Source organism: Sinocyclocheilus anshuiensis, unplaced genomic scaffold, assembly GCF_001515605.1.
Source record: "Sinocyclocheilus anshuiensis isolate Anshui unplaced genomic scaffold, SAMN03320099.WGS_v1.1 scaffold532, whole genome shotgun sequence".
In the NCBI taxonomy this organism is placed as follows: domain Eukaryota; kingdom Metazoa; phylum Chordata; class Actinopteri; order Cypriniformes; family Cyprinidae; genus Sinocyclocheilus; species Sinocyclocheilus anshuiensis.
The window spans coordinates 2420987-2438516 of record NW_015555819.1 but is presented as its reverse complement, the minus strand read 5'-3'; the positions used below and the strand labels follow the sequence as shown (position 1 = coordinate 2438516).

Below are 17530 nucleotides of genomic sequence, written 5' to 3'. Positions count from 1 at the left end.
TGCAGCTCTTTTGCATGATCTCAGTGGCTATATTCTCAAATTCAGCTTTTTAAAAAAAAAAAATAAAAATAAAATATATATATATATATATACATTTATACTTTTTAGAGATTTAAAGTGCTGGAAATAGTTGTATGAAATGCTTGAAAGTCATTGAAAAGTGCTTGAATTTCTCTGAAAAAGGTTGTACAAACCCTGAAATAAATAATGTAATAACATTCAACTGTTTCTGTCACAACACCGTGGTTATAGTTCGCGTCACTACTTCTGGTTTTCTACGTCAGCTAGGGCTGTGACGGTGGCAGATTTTTTATTAACCAACTACCGACGGTATAGTTCATATATAAAAATTATATATAATTAAATATTTACATAAATTTTATATATATAATTTTGAAACACAAAAAAAAAAAAAAATGAGGCTCAAACATCTATTAACAAATGTGCGTGTTTATTTTAGCACGTCCGTCAGCAAACACGCAGCCTGCAAAACACTAAAATAAATATAAAATAAATAATACAATTAAAAAGAAAGTAGTTGAAATAAGAAAGTTAAATGTTAAAATTTGTAACAACTTGCAAAGGCCTGATAACAATTAGTATGTAAACATAAATGCTTTAAGCCTACCTTGGATTTTCTATAAAGATTTTAAAAAATTTGACGGAAAAACGAAAATGTTGATATTGTCCGGTGTTACGATGTTTCCAGCCGCACTGAACACTCGTTCAGATGGTGTGCTTGTTGCGCAAATCCATAGATACTTTTTAGCAAACGTGGCTAAGAAAGGGTATCTTGCCTCAGTAGCTATGTTTCCCTCCACCTATTTTTATGCACATTTTGAAATATTGCATAAAAAACGCTGGATGGAAATGCCAAGATGTGCATAAATTATAAAAATGCACATAAAAAAACTTGTGCGCACAATTGAGTAGGATACACTTTTTATCCGATAAGAAAAAATATGCATAAACTAAGATGGAAACACATTTACTGAATAAATTCGCATCAAAAGCGCATCAAAAAAGTCATGTGACTTTGCAGGATGGGTCGGGATAACTTGACTAACCAGCGGACCGATCTCGTTGCACAGCATCTGAAATGTTGTTTTGGTCGTTCTGAAATGCCCGAGCAAAGTCTGTCATCTAAATATTTCTGTATAATTGTCTTATACAACTGCGTTTCCAAACAGCAGGCATCCACCTCCGTAAGCAATGATCAATTGCCTCCTTTCGCAAATAGCTTTGGAATAGGAATCGCGGTCTACGTTGCCACCTTTCTTGTTAGCATCTTCCATTTATCGCGGTCTCGTTTGTATTTGGCCAGTTTGGAGAAAACCTCACCAATACCTACCTGACAAGCCAGGCGTTTGCACTCAGGGGAACTTGAAGACATTTGTACAAACGTGGATGGGTGCCATAAATGGAGATGGCTCTTGTAGTAGTCTTATAGATGGCTCCAGATCGGCTATATAGTATTTGGTTTTCCCAAGAAGGTCCATTGCTCAACACGAAATTAATTTGCTGAATGCAGAATAAACTGGAATTTGCCCGCGCTCAAACTAAAGGAAAGCTGTGTATGGCGTTTCAGGTCATTTGTGATAGTTTAAATAAAACAATTTACAGCTAAATGGTATATGCTATAAATAACTAATTCTATTGCAACTCACTATTATTACACTTGTATACAAAACGTTGTATTTTATGCTTGTTGTGGAGTGTGTGACGTCACGTGCACTACTGCGGTTGGCAACAGACCACCGCGCGGTTATGGCGACCGTCACAGCCCTAACATCAGCGCTGTTTGTTCTGTTTATAACAGAGAATTCTGTGCAGAATTGGAATGCTTCTCACTGGATCTCGCAGCACTGTGCTGTATCAGCGTCGCTTTTCATTGACCATTTAATTCCCCAAATCACTGGCAATAAATTTGTCTTTGTCTTCCAGGTCCAAGTCATGATGGTACCATCGGTGAGGACACCATCCGAGCATCGCTGATCTCAGCCGTGAGCGATAAACTGCGCTGGAGAATGAAAGAGGAGATGGACAGAGCACAAGCCGAGCTGGACGCCCTGAAGAGAACTGAGGAAGACCTGAAGAAAGGACACCAGAAGCTGGAAGACATGGTGTCCCGCCTGGACCAGGAAGTGGTACGAACATTTGCTATTGCTCTATAGGTTGGTCTCCATTGAGATCACACTGTTTTTGAAGAAGCATGACGTTAGATGTGTTTTTGTGCCGATCTTAGGCTGAGGTGGACAGAAACATTGAGCTTCTCAAGAAGAAGGACGAGGAACTGAGCGAAGCTCTGGAGAAGATGGAGAACCAGTCGGAAAACAATGACATTGATGACGTGATCATCCCAACAGCCCCGCTCTACAAGCAGATCCTGAACCTGTACGCAGAGGAGAACGCTATAGAGGACACCATCTTTTACCTGGGAGAAGCCCTGCGGAGAGGAGTCATCGACCTGGAGGTCTTCCTCAAGGTCAGTTTGTCCCTCTACAATGCAAGTTTTGGCACAAACTTGGCATTTATTCTACTATTCTTAGTAATGTTATGTTTGACATCCCCGTTTGTCCTCAGCATGTGCGTCTGCTGTCCCGCAAGCAGTTCCAGCTGCGAGCGCTCATGCAGAAAGCGCGAAAGACGGCCGGACTCAGTGACCTCTACTGACCCTGCGCTCCAGCTCTGATCGCACGTGCCAGACTCGGATCTAGTCACTCTGTGGTATGTCAGTGGGAGTTCAGCTGTTTATGATCTTTTACTTCTGTGAGAGTTGTAGCTTCTGTACCTGACTTTATTTTCTCGATTTGGAAAAGGCAAAATGGGTACGATATTTGAACGCTAAGACCGGAGCATTAGAAGTAAATGAGACGTCGTAGACTTTGTTCCTTCTTTCATTTGAGCTTCTTGTGTTAAACTGGCAGGCGTTTGGGTCTTTGGCTTTAGATACTACTGTTATTAACCGTACAGAGTGATAACTTTTAAACTGTGACGTCTGCGGGAAGTGTATGAGGACATTGCTCTCAGATGTGGATATGGATGTTTCAAAGTGTTGTCATACTCCATAACTATGTGAATCTCACAGGAACATCCACCTCAAAATAAATAAAATATAAATTTTCTGCAGAAAAAATTTAGGACTATTAAGATTTTTTACATTGTGTAAAATATTAAGTACATTTAAGTAAAAATTTGGGAAAAATAGGTACATTTACTCCCGAAATTTCTCATTAAAGTAAGAGGGGAAAAAGTCAATACTGTAATACAGTAATAAAAATAATCCAGTCCGAACATTTTGGATTATTTTTTTTTTTATATTAAAACCAGCATAGGTCAGATATTTTAAACATATTTTATAATTACATTTTTCTTTACAATGAGAATTTGAGGGAAAATGTGCTTTATCACAATGCAAAAAAACATCTTTATGCAAGTTTTCTTTATGCAAAATATTACTAATTCCCTTCTTTTGATTTTGGGGTGAAATATGTAATTTCTTGATAGTTTCTGCGAGATTCACCCAATTTATGGAGAACAGTGACGACTTATGGTTCCATATTTCAATTTTATGACATTTATTTTGCTGAATTTATTATTTATCTCATTGCAATTGGGAACTATTGCTGTTCCAGATTTATTGGTATGTTGTTACACAAAGTTTGGTTTGTGACTAATGTTTGAAAACTGAAAAGCTATAAACTGTTGTACTGTACTTTAATTAAATTTTTTAAAACTTTTTATTCTTACAAACGTTTAAAAACAAATTAACACTTCTTACCTGTTGCATTTCAGTCAGTTGTTTTAATGTACGTTTGGGATGGGAATGAGATTTTTAAGACTTTAGTTGCTGTTTCTTAGTGAGACTTTACCCCCTTATCTGCTAATATTTGTTCCAGGCTGTAGATTATGATGTCGGGCAGATCAATAAAAGAACATGATCTTGAATCATGATAGATTTGTGAATGGTCAGCATCTTGCATCATGTTTTCACATCAAGTGTGCGTAATAAATAATTGTCCGGTGCCACTGATTTATTACTTAACTTGTATTTTGACCTTGAGGTATTGAATTCTAGACGGGCCTGATATTGATGCCATATAACTACCTGCACCTGAAATGCTCTAGTAAACTTTTGACAGAGATGTTAGACAACATGGTCCACTAACCCAGTTTGTTTCTGTACAGCTGTTATTTCTATTCAGCCTGCAGAACAAAGAGACAGATAGAAGCTTTTGTTCAAAATGTTCATTCAGTCATGGGCTGCGTCTCAATTCTACAATCATACGCTTCAAGTAACAGCTTTAACCGTCGCTGTGCATCACCACACGGCTGGGAGTGTGTCGTTGCTCTTATGAACCAACACTGACAGAAATAAAAATACATTGACAACAGCATTTTGTTTCCAGCTGATACATATGGTGTACACCTACACAAATTACAAGTAGATGGACACCTCAACATGATTTTGTGTTATACGGTCATTTACAATGAATTTGAGAACAAATTAAGCCATTGTAAAAGGTTTTATTCCAAGATATTTATGTAAAAGTGCTTTTTCCGGTAGACAATCAGTGCATTTGTGGTTGACTTTCAGTACAAAGTCACGCAAAGTCATTAACTTGAGTGCGTTTACATGCACAATCAAGCAATGTTTATGATGTTAAAATGTCTTAAACTGTGTTCTGCTCATGAAGTCAATTTCTCTTTGCATGTAAACAGTTATTTGTATTGTCATGTTATTAAATGGACCATTTAATTCATTCGTAAAGCCATTCTTATGCAAATTGTTGCATTCAATTAAAAATTGTTAACTCGCATTCAGTGTAGCAATTCAAAATTGATTGTAAAACTAATCTAAGGTAAACCGTTGCATTCCATTTCAAGGCGACAATTCAAAATCATTCGTTAAACCATTCTTACCGGTTTCATTTCATGTAGAAATTCGAAATAGTTGCATATAGTAGAAACCATGGCATATAAATTCAGCGTAACAATTCAAAAGAGTTCATAAAACCGTTTTTGTGTTAGTTGTCAAATTTAATGAACTGAAAATGTAGAACAGTTCCAAGTTAAAATGTTGCATCAAATTCAATGCAACAATTCAAAATCATTCGTTAAACCATTCTTGAGTTACTTGTTGCACTTAATGTAGAAATTTGAAATTGTTCGTAAAACCACGCAAAGGTAAAACCATTGCATTAAATTTAACATGACAATTCAAAACGGTTCATAAAACAAACCTTTTAAAACAGTTCCAAGTTAAATTGTTGGAACAAATTCTATGCAACAGTTTAAAACCATTTGTTAAACCATTCTTGCGTTAATTGTAGCATTTAAATGTAGAAATTCAAAATTGAATGTAAAAATTCTAGGACAAATCATTGCATTCATCTCAATGTGAAAAGTTACACAAGTTTTACGACCAATTTACAGATTTTTGTTCTGCTTGTTTAACAAATAAGGACTATTGTGCACATTTCTTTTTTATATTTTGATGTCAATCCTGCCAAAAAAATGTAATAGCTCACAAAAAAAAAAAATACGATTTTCCAGCATTGGTAGTTTTCTGAGCTGATTTTTTATGTACATAATTTTATTGTACATGTAAACACCATGATATTTCATAAAACTTATACTTCGTAGCTTTGGTTTTACGTGTTGGTCTTGTTGAAATGATCAATTGCGTGACGCAGGACACAAGTACGGAATGCTAGTTGACCTCACAATGGAATAAAATAAGAGACTCAAATTGCACATCACCTTGTTCACAAGTGCTTCTTTGTTGAATATACAATAATACGCACATAGACACACTTTTACAAAGGCTGATGATCTGATGCTAGTTGACCTCACAATGGAATAAAATAAGAGACTCAAATTGCACATCACCTTGTTCACAAGTGCTTCTTTGTTGAATATACAATAATACGCACAGACACTTTTACAAAGGCTGATGATCTTTGTCAAGACAACAGGAATAAACTATTTCTCCTCTGCAGCTAAAATAAGGAGCGTTACAATCTGAAGGTCTGAGACGCGTGGAGATATCTGGTTAAAGGCAATGAGATTTATGAGGTCAGGAGAAAGATAGGCAGGACTCGAGGTTTGTAATTTGTGACACTAGCTACATTTGGGAGGAGACCGTGGTTCACAGGGTCAGCTCCTTCTGAACGCCCCACAGGGTCTCAGCGCTCTTCACCAGCTGTTTCTCCTCTTCTGGCTTGAGGGTCATGTGGACAACATCTGTCAGGCCGCTGTTACCCAGGATGCAAGGCACGCTGAGGAAGACCTCTTCATTCACACCATGCATTCCCTGTGAATATGCAACAAGTGTCAGATAATTGTCCTTTGTAGCACGGTTCCAAAACTTAGCAGGCTAATCACCTAACCAACAGTTTTAGATATCATAGGCTGCTCCAAATGAAATTCTGCCTTATTAGATAGATAATGTCATTTTGGCCTAACCTAAAGCAGCGTCATAGTTGAATACAATTCAATTCCAGAATGCACCGTGACAAACTCGGAGAAGCATTTCATCCAAAATAGCGGACAATCTGAAGGTCTTTTATGCATTTTGCGTCATGAGCGCTAATTGTGCCACTTGTTGCCATCCATGAAGAGTTGTTCAGAGTTGTTATTCGTACGCAAGATAGATCAATCCAATTAAAACTGCACCCAGTGTGTGTGCTTTGTTAGCTTAGGAACATGCTAATGTAAGATGTACTGGAACCTACTATGAGTGTCGACCAAGTCTTATGCTCTTTGCATAATGAGTGCTATTTGTGGCACACGAAGAGTTGTTCAGATCAGGTACTCGGTACATAAGATTGTTAGCTTAGCAACATGCTAACATAAGATCCAACTGTTATGATACTGGAACCATCTGTGAACATTAGTCAGTTCTTCGGTGTGCTTTAAGTTAGTGTTGCATAGGAGTTTCTGTCCACGAAGAGCTTCTCAACTCCCTCAATTGGACTAGGATGTTGCCATAAAAGGTAGCTGCACATGTAGTCATTAGATGGCGGTTTGGAATGGAGTTTATCACATATACACATATATACACACACACACACATACATACATATATATATATATCCTCACTTGGATTAGGATGTTGCCATAAAAGGTAGCTGCCCATGTAGTCATTAGATGGCGGTTTGGAATGGAGTTTATCACATATATACACACACACACACACACACACACACACTCTGTACTAGAAAAATGGTTCACAATATTTGGTTAATGAAGATTGCTGGTCACGCAGAAATAAACAAGAGAACCTCACCTTGACCAAGAATAGCCCAGGAAGTGTAGCCCTTCAGCTTAATAACCTCATATGCACTGCCAATACAAACCAGATTTATGTTAAACACAGATAAACAACCATGAGTCCAGACTAAATGCATTCACACAAGGACTTGATTTATATGCTTTCTAATGGCAACACAGAGTACACGTCTATTAGAGATCATATATAAACAAAGAAAAACGACGTGGCCTCTCTCCCTAAAATCTTTCTATATGTCGTCCTGAGACTATTATTAGTGTACTAAACCACTGTATGGAAGTCTAGTTGGTTACAAATTATTCACCTGTCAACCAGATTTATGTTAAACACAGATAAACAACCATGAGTCCAGACTAAATGCATTCACACAAGGACTTGATTTATATGCTTTCTAATGGCAACACCGAGTACACGTCTATTAGAGATCATATATAAACAAAGAAAAACGACGTGGCCTCTCTCCCTAAAATCTTTCTATATGTCGTCCTAAGACTATTATTAGTGTACTAAACCACTGTATGGAAGTCTAGTGGGTTACAAATTATTCACCTGTCAACCACCATCTTGTGGACGCTCTTCCAGTCCTCCTTGTCTTTATCTGTTCCCATGTCAGGGTTCAGACCCTGGAGGGACACTCCAGCCACATTGACTCCGCTCCACACAGGAACTATAAAAGAAAGAGGACGTTTACATTTTACGAAGAAAATGATTGGTGTTCATTGTGCTCTTGCAGCACATCTGTGCTCCCAATCATCTTTGCAGTCCTCACCGCTGGAGTCGCCATGTTCTCCAATGACCCAACCGTGGCAACTAGATGGGTGAATGCCCAGCTTCTCTCCCATCAGGTAACGGAAACGAGCAGAGTCCAGGTTTGTGCCGCTGCCGATCACACGGTTCCTGGGCAAACCGCTCAGCTTCCAGGCCACGTAGGTCAAGATGTCAACTGAAGAGAAGACGACATTGGTTTACGGTCTTGGAGGCTACATGACGTCAACTGAAACCTTTGAGCACAAAAGGACGTTCCGTCGTAATGTCAGCCTAGGTATGACATACCTGGGTTTGAGACCACCAGAAGGATGCAGTTGGGGCTGTACTTCATGATGTTGGGGATGATGAACTTGAAGATGTTGACGTTCCTCTGGACGAGGTTCAGGCGGCTCTCGCCCTCCTGTTGACGGGCTCCAGCGGTCACAACGACCACTTTGGAGTTTGCCGTCACGCTGTAGTCTGGAAATCACATGGAAAGAACAATTTCGGAAAGATCCCACGTTCCCTTGGTTTCTACATTCCTGTCAAAACACGCTCTCAAGGCCTGTTCAGACCAAGCTTAAGTAGATCGTAGAAACCACTGGCACCATTGGTCTCTATGATTTGATTATGCGTACGATGTTTTTGGAAAATGCACCAAGACTAAATAGTTGCACATATTTGTTTTGAGCGGGGTGTCCAATTCGGTTTCTGGAGATGTACCTCCCTGCAAAAAGTTGAGCTCCATCCCCGATCAAACACAACTGAACAAGCTAAGGAGATCTTCAGGAGCACTTGATAATTACGGAAAGGTGTATTGGATCAGGGTTGGAGCTGAACTCTGCAAGTAGGTAGATCTCCAGGAACCAGGATTGGTCACCCCTTGTTTAGACACTAGGTTTTCAACCCTGCTCCTGGTGACCCACTGTCCTGTAAAGTTTTTCCAACCTGCTTCAGCTCACCTAGTCTGTGATTTTTAAGCAATCCTGAAGACCGTGATTAGCTGGTTCAGGTGTTTGATTAGGGTTGGAGCTAAACTCTGCTGGACAGTTGGTCCCAGGAGCAGGGTTGAAGACCTAGGTTTAGACTTCCTACAAGAACTCCTACAGACCAGTTTACACTGGCAAAAAATTCATTTTTTTCTGTAATGAAAGGTTGTTTTTAACAAATTGTTGGATATTTTCTTTCGTCATTTGGAAAGAAAAACAACAAGACAATAATATTTAAGGTGCATTATACAACAGGATGGGAGTGCTTTTATGTCTTGCTCCTAGTCTGAATAGACCTTTCACCTGCAAGGTTTCATTTTGTTCTTGGTGCGAATAGACATTTATAGTACAGTGGCTTCAAAATTATTTCTCAAGTTAATACAATTTATGAAATCATTCTGTTAAGGCAGGGGTGTCAAACTCAGTTCCTGGAGGGCCGCAGCCCTGCAGAGTTTAGTTCCAACCCTGCTCAAACCTAACACACAAACCATGTAGTTTTCAAATAAGCCTGAAGCACTTGATTAGCTGGATCTGGGGCCGGTGTCATAAAACAAGTTTACCAAATAAGCCAGGTTTATTTCAGTTAGTCCGACTTGTCACTTGAGTTAGTTGGCTTATTTGGTAAACTTGTTTTATGAAACAAAAAGTCTGACACCCCTGTGTTAAAACAATTGGAACCAACTGTGAACGTTAATCATGTCTTTTATGCATTTCACGTCATGAGCACTTGTGTGAGTTGCTGTGCATAAAGAGTTGTTCAAATTAGTTATTCTGTATATAAGAGATCAATCCAATTAAAACTGCACCCAATATTTGTGCATTTGCACTTTGTTAGCTTAGCAACATGCCAACATAGAATCTACTGGAAACGACTGTGAACGTTAATCAAGTCTTTTATGCGATTTGCGTGATGAGCATAAGCTGAGTGTCTATCCTATATTTTGCATTGCGTTCCGCACCGTTGGCACTACAGACCATCAGCGGCGGCCTTTTAGACGACTGATCATGTTACATTGACGGCAAAACTTGTTGCTGAGAGAGATCACTGTGATTGGCCGTTCAGTTTAGCGAACCATTATACGAGAAGAAAAACTAAGTAACAAAAGTCAAGAGCTCTTATCTATGGTTTGATAATGGTATGCAAGTGCAGCTTTGTTTAAGGTCTTAGTCTTAGCTCTTCCGGTTTCCCTTGTTAAATGATGAATGCAAACTACTGCCACCTGCTGGTACGGAGTTATTTTCTCTCACAGGCACAGAACATGCGTGCTAGTTGGCCGTAGACTTTGCAGTGTGTTCAAATGCAACTTTTTAGACCAGATGCTACCACGTCGATCGGTCTGGGCATTTAGGGGGATATGGATTCTTCTAGCTCATAGAAAACTGGTAAGTTATTCATCACTTTTGTTACATTTTTTTTCCCTTTTCAAAACATTTTATATAACGGATTAAGATGCAGTTCCCTTTTAAATAACGGAATGCTGCTTATAATTATTTTTACACAGTCCACAATTTTGTAATTCCATTACATAAATACTAATCATTTTGAATCTAGGTTACCTCACTGGTACATTTTATCATCACATCAGCACTAATCGAACGGTCTGCTCCTTATCATCAACCATAAATTAACTCCCCCCACCCAACCCCCTCACATTTTCCTTTAATGGTAGATTTTGAAATCTGACCTTTATCCGCCACGATCTTGTGCGTCTTGAGAAAGAGGCTTCCATGCTGCAGGTCCATAGCCTCTCCTTTCAGCTTATCTTCAATCACGTCCACTAGGGCGAGTTCATCCGTCAGATCCTGCACGAACACATGCATTGACTTCAACATTCCTCTACTGAGAATACACTCCTATCCACCTCTTAATGGCCAGCAGACAGTGGTGAATGTTGAATTTGGGGTTTAGTTTTATTACCCGTTCAATTCAAAAGTAAAATTGAAGTTACACTATATTTCTTATATATGGCATTGTAGGTTTAGCAACTGCATTTCACACCAATGGAAGAATGCAGAGAGCTGAAGTGTGATGCAAACTCTAGTCTCCAGATATGGGGATCATGTTTATTCTTGGAGGTTCAAGGCCTTCCTTCTCATTCAGAAATCGCTCTACGTTCAAAGGTCAGGAAAGCTTTCAAAGCCGGTGTTATTTCCTTGAGCCACAGCAGCTTTACCCAAAGGGAGAATTCAGGAGAAAAACATGATAGTTCAAGAAAGATACAGGAATCACGAGGTTTTCATTCCATACATTTTTTTTGTTGTTTAGAGGTTATGGGAGCAACTGGACACATGGTATTTTATTTCATTTGGACCTACACAAACGGTGTAAAATTTTACCAGTTGTTAATTTTATTAAAATCAGAGAAGTTGTTGGAATAGTAGTAGTAGAAGTACTAGTATTTTTTTTTTAATTTAATGCCATGTCAGCATCTTAGGCTATTTTCATGGCAAAAACAATTAAAAAAAAATACAAGTATAACAAATACAATAAAAACCAGCAAACAAACAAGTTATATTATACAAGATTTTTTTACATTATATTAATCTCATATCCCTTATATTAATTTGTTAATCATATTAATGAAATTGTCTTTTTCCTCATTTTCACCACATTTCTTTATAGAAACAGTAAAGATAGACAGGAAACGTTGGGAGCCAGATTCAACCCCACACTGCTTACAACAGAATCGTGGTTCACCGAGCATCTGTAGTAACCACGAGGCACATTTCTGTCCTTTGTTACAATGAAAAGTTTGTCATTTAGATCATTTAAAAAGTCTAATTCTAATCCATTTATTTTCATATTAATTTCTCAATTGATTTTAAAATAAATGTCATTTAGGTCATTTAACAGGTCTAATTTTATTCAGTTTATTTTAAAATCAATTATTATTATTTTTTCAATTCATTTTAAAAATAAATCTGTAACTTAGATAATATAAAAAGGTTACTTAAAACCAATTATTAATACCTCAATTGTATAATAATTCCCCAAATTGTTTTAAATTAAAAAAAATTACAATTAAATTAAAGCAATAACCCCTGTGAAGCCGTGGTTTACAGTGACTTTATAACAGCTAAGGGGAGTTGTTAGATGTGAAGCGGAGTGCCTAAAACCCCCTTAGCTGTTATAAATTCACTGTAAACCACGGCTTCACAGGGGTGTATGATTGTAGAGTAATTTACAACAGCTTCGAACGCGGCTCAACCAATCAGAATCAAGGACCGGAACACCGCTTTATAATATTATTTACTCCGCTTTTTAAAATTAGTAATTTGTATAAATTAAAACTTCCAATTTTACTCAGTTTATTTAAAAAACAAACACACAGGGAAAAGGTCAAAGGTGTAAAGGTTTCATCCGTCACGTCCTCCAGCCTCTGCAGTGTTGTGTGTGCAGACGCACGTAGAAGAAAGGATCTAAAGGATTCATACAAATCAGATCAACAAACCACCTTAACGGGGTCCTATTATGCTTTTTCACTTTTTTAATTTTAGTCAGTGTGTAGTGTGTATGTTTGGGCATAAAAAAGATCTAGAAAGTTACAAATCTCAAAGTCCACTCCAAAGAAAGATATTTCATTTAAAAAAAAAAAATCCCTTTTCAAGAACTACAACGAACGGCTCGTTTGGACTACAATGTTTGTTTTCTGGGCTTTGTGATATCACAAAGCGGCTCATTAGAATATCATTACAAATAATTCCCGCCTACAGAAATTGGAATGGTTGGGGGGTGGGGAGGAGCGAGGTTGTGGTTAGAACGCTTGGTTGAGTGAGTGCATCAGACGAGACGATGAAGAGGTGGTGCTGCAGAGTTAGTGCATCAGAGAAAACCAAGAAGAAGAGCTGCAGTGCTGTAGCGGCAAATATTCGGCATGTCTAGAACAATTCTTACAAGTACAACCCGATGTAGCTGGGCGCCGCAGACAGACGCCGAACGGTGCCGTCGCTGTGCCTACACTCATAGAAAATAATGTATTTGAATTTTAAAGACGTGGCGCGACGCTGCGCTTCTCGTCCGGTGTGCGACCGCCTGAAACACTGTTTTTTCACCTCCGTGAAAGCGGATGATGTCAGGAAACAGTGGTTGCAATTTATTTTTTAACTCTGTTCCTGAGCATTATAACCCCAATTTGCTATTGTGTGCTGCGCATTTTTACTGAGGACAGCTTCCACAACATGAGGGAGTAGTGCCGGATTCGCCAAAAGCTTTTGTTGAAAGATGGAGCAAGGGCCGTGGCAGTACTGAAACACCATCTAAGCTGTTCGCCAATCACAACGCACTGGGACAGCTAACCAATCACATCACATTTTGTTTTTCGGAAGGCGGACCTTCATCAAAGCCAGAACTAATCGAGCCGTTTGTGCCAGGCTCGGGAGAAAGGTATTGTAATAATGTAAATTATGTGAAAAATAATGTGTTTTTCGAACCACCAAGCATGAGAGCATGTTCTAGTACACCCCCAAAACAAAATCAAGACTTTGTAAAAGAGCATAATAGGACCCCTTTAAGAGCCCCTCACTCATGATTCATCACACACACTTTAGAGACCGTCCCTAACGTCTGTAGTCATTCATCATCACTAGAAGACTAAACACTTTAATGAATTATGCTAATACTTGAGAGACCATGTAGAACATGCACTTATGAGTGGATTACATTTGCATTTATTTATTTTAATTTTTTTAACCAATAAATAAACATTTTAGAGTTGAAGTTGGTGTTGTATTGCTGGAGAAATATTGATATTTTAATAAAATTGTGACTATTTTAACAGTAACTTGGAATATTTAGTTACAGTTGGTATATCATTGGATGTCAAGAACACTTACGAACACTTATTTTAAATAAATTTCAAGATGTTGGCAAGAAATTTCTCATTTAGCTTAACATGTACTACAATAACTAAAGCTACAACAAAAGTAACAACTATAGACATATTTAGTAATAACTAAGTCAAATTAAAATCAAAACTTAAACTTTAAAAAATTAAATTTTAAATAAAACTATAGTACATCAATGATCCTATAATAGCATCTCAACTATATACTAAAATAACACCGATTCTCAGTCGATTCTGATTACTTTATTACAGTAATTAAGACATTTTCCGGGTAGAGGGCGGTGTTGAGTTGACGCAAATTGTGCATTTTATTTCGAGATCATAAATGGGGAAATTCTGCACATGCTGAATGAAATACTGACTCATCTCGCGGAAAAATTGTGCAGAACGGGACCTTTATGTAGTCAAGCGTCCCTAAATGCAGCCATAAAAACCACAAGCACCAGAATGCTTTGCGGTTCAGGAAGCGAGAAGCGCATCGGTCCATGCGGAGGACTTCTCGAAGCACGCAGACTTCAGGTGACTCACAAACCCGAGTTACACACCAGCATCCAGCAGAACAGAACCACATGCTGCAGTATACACTACAATGCTCGCCGATACTCGCTGCGTGAACGAGAAAGGCGTGCGTGTATACGTCAATACCTAAAAATAACCTTTATGTTGAAACGAGCAGCAACAGGTCGTGTTTGAGTTCACAAGAAGCAAGTTACAAAAACCGCGTGGAAATATTAGAGAATTGTTGTATTCATGATGTGTAACGTTATAGACGATTGTTACGTAACACCAGTCAGACTGCAAATGTTGACTTCAACAGGAATGAATGAGGATCAGCTTTCAACATAATCTCTCTGCATATTACAGTAAATATGTGACTAAATACACATCCTAATGATAGTAGAGTGCCATATAGAGATTCTAAACATTTTATTACATATATTATGGAGAGAAAACACCACCCAAAACCGCATATTCTGCGCTTTAAGACTGTAACTTTTTTATGAAAGGTGTTTTAAATGACTAACTAGTGGCAGCTTGTGTCTTACCTGGTTGTAGCAGTAGTTTGACCGTGTGGACTGGTCTGTTGCTGTGTCGTTGCTCCGCACCGATGCTGCTGCTGAGAGGAAGGGGCTGCGCGCTTTATAACGCGCAGAATGCCCTCACGCTACGTGCGTCATTTGCATATTAATCAGATAGGCGTGGTTTCGCGGCTCGTGGTGGAAGTCACGTCCATCTGGGGAAGCGTCGTGGAAGCGGATGCGGCTCGGTGGGTCACGTGCGAAGGTTTCATTACACTAGTACGTGTTTCTTAACCTACATATATGATCAAGTCACAAATTATCTGCCTACAAAAGATATTTAATATGGAAAATATCTATTGTATGTTTAATGCAAGTATTTATTTTTTTTGGCAAACAATAAACGCAACAAAAATATGCTAACGTTCTCATTAAGTTATAAAAATTAATGATATCTGAACATTCAAAACTGAATGTTTTAGAAACCTTTTTTTTTCTTCTTTTTTTCTTGGTTGTGCAAACATTGCGGAAGTTTTCATCATCATTATCATGTGTGACCCTGGAGCACAAAACCAGTCACGAGGGTCAGTTTTTTTTAAATTGAGAGTTATACATTATACAATCTGAATAAATCAGATTTCCATTGATGTATGGTTTGTTAGGATAGGACAATATTTGAAAATCTGGAATCTGAGGGTGCAAAAAAATCAAAATATTGAGAAAATCATCTTTAAAGTTGTCCAAATGAAGTTCTTAGCAATGCATATTACTAATCAGAAATTAAGCTTTGATATATTTACTATAGGAAATGTACTAAATATCTTCATGGAACATGATCTTTACTTAATATCCTAATGTTCATAACTTTGAGAGAACCTTAGCCAAAGTTCTGAGAATGCTCCTGTTAGCTGGAAATATTCATATTGAAACATTAATTACATCGATTTTTTTTTTCTCACATTGAATTATGTTCTTATCTCACATATTGCACGCTATTGAAGCCAGTTATTGGCTGTAAATAAAATGAAAACTGCACTTGAAAACTAATATAATATAGTAATAATAAAAATAAAATAGGTTGAATAAGTAAAAAATGTATGAATGCTAAATAATAAAAACGGTCTGTTAATCTGTGTGTTAAGTTGTTAACGTATGGACCATTGATAATTGCAAGACACTGTATACACACACAAACTGCAAACCTCACAATGAAAATGCATGAACATAAGAAAAAATATGCATAGAGGAATTTTGCGCGAGGATGCTGTGAATATTTCTTCTCTGTAAGTACAGTGTGCTTCAAGAATAATGAGCCTCAGAGTCAGAGGAGTGCAGTGTGAATGTGCTGTGTCATGGTTAGCTGGCTTGAAGCTTTCACCAAAACAAACTGCCCAAGCAAACGGATGCACAGGAAGCGTATTAGTGTCAGTAGATAGTGTTATAGCAGTACTGTAGAAATGTAGTATCTTTTAGAATGCAGAATGCATTTTTATAATTATCTCATAGCCTACATGATGATAACTGAAACGTAAACCATCCGTTTTAGACTAAAAGAATTTGTAAAAAAATAATAATAATAATTTGTTACCTAAAAACAGACAACAGACTTTTAGATTATTAAGTTGTAAAAAGAGCATTCTGTGCTGTGTTTAACATGTTTTGTAATGAAACTGCACCATCTCGTGGTGAGAAAAGTGGAATGGACTTTCTGGATAAATATTAACATTTCGGTTTTCAGTATTTTTTCTGTTTAAGTTCAGTTAGAATCTTTGTTATTTGATCACTGTATGATTAGATCTAAATGAGTGACACTTCAAATAAATAATTGCTATTTTTCTGATTTGGAATAGCATTCCTTTCCTTTCACTAATTTGGTAACTAAGTGGTAAATAAGAAATAAAAGTGCTTTTTATAGTTGACATAAATCTGTTTGTCTTCTTGCCACGGGGCATTTTACCCCGTCTTTCCCTACATTAAACTCATGAGTTAATGTTCTTATTTGCATTTTTGTGGCGTCAGTGTCATTGATTGGACGGAGTTGACACATCTGACGGAGGTGACGAAAACCTGAATTTGTAGTAATTTTAACTATCAAATACATTGAATCAGTCAATTACTGTATTAAAACAAACACAACAAACAGTGAGTATGTTATTGTTTATAAAGCTTTTATTCAAGAGTCACATTGAAGTATTTTGATATATCACCGGAACACAAACTCTTATGGTGGTGACGTCTGACGGTGTTGCCAAATTTGGCATTTCTTTCACAAAACCAATGGAGTTCATGTAGTAGCCATTTTATTTTTTTCTGTTGATGCTGCATGCTAATGGAACCTGCTTCAGGAGAATACAATTATCTAAATATTTCAAATAATTTCCTCAGAAATTGGAAGATGGTGTTGACATATCATGGCTGTGACAAAGGATTAGGATTTAAAATATTCTAAAACTATAATTTAGCAGAGCCTGTCTGACACCGATATACTCTGCAGAGGTGAATGGTGGCAAGGGGGTCCTTTAGAGTGACAGCTGCCCCTGATATTCCCTGATTTTATTACATTTTATTGAATGTCTGACGGTGTTGACAAAAAGTGGTGACGCAACTTTTACGTATTAAACATGCATGTGTCATTAA

The 17530-nt window shown here is 37.7% G+C and overlaps 2 protein-coding genes across 2 annotated transcripts in view; one reads left to right on the top strand and one right to left on the bottom strand.

The window, feature by feature from the left end:
- The window catches only part of LOC107675265 (tumor susceptibility gene 101 protein-like), a 17069-nt gene extending 13783 nt beyond the window's left edge, over positions 1-3286 (top strand). The window contains exons 8-10 of the mRNA XM_016469547.1: positions 1945-2147; positions 2246-2485; positions 2584-3286. Coding sequence (XP_016325033.1) covers positions 1945-2147; positions 2246-2485; positions 2584-2673 — 533 coding nt within the window. The 3' untranslated portion in view covers positions 2674-3286. The remainder of the gene's footprint in view (positions 1-1944; positions 2148-2245; positions 2486-2583) is intronic.
- Positions 3287-5578: 2292 nt separating this feature from the next.
- Positions 5579-10878, bottom strand: LOC107675250 (L-lactate dehydrogenase A chain-like). Its single transcript, XM_016469528.1, has 7 exons — positions 10716-10878; positions 8348-8521; positions 8064-8237; positions 7844-7961; positions 7287-7347; positions 5852-6379; positions 5579-5722 (listed from the first exon to the last, which is right to left on the bottom strand). The coding sequence occupies exons 1-6, from the start codon at positions 10861-10863 to the stop codon at positions 6152-6154; spliced, it is 903 nt and encodes a 300-aa protein (XP_016325014.1). The 5' UTR covers positions 10864-10878; the 3' UTR covers positions 5579-5722; positions 5852-6151.
- Between the last annotated feature and the right edge of the window lie 6652 nt (positions 10879-17530).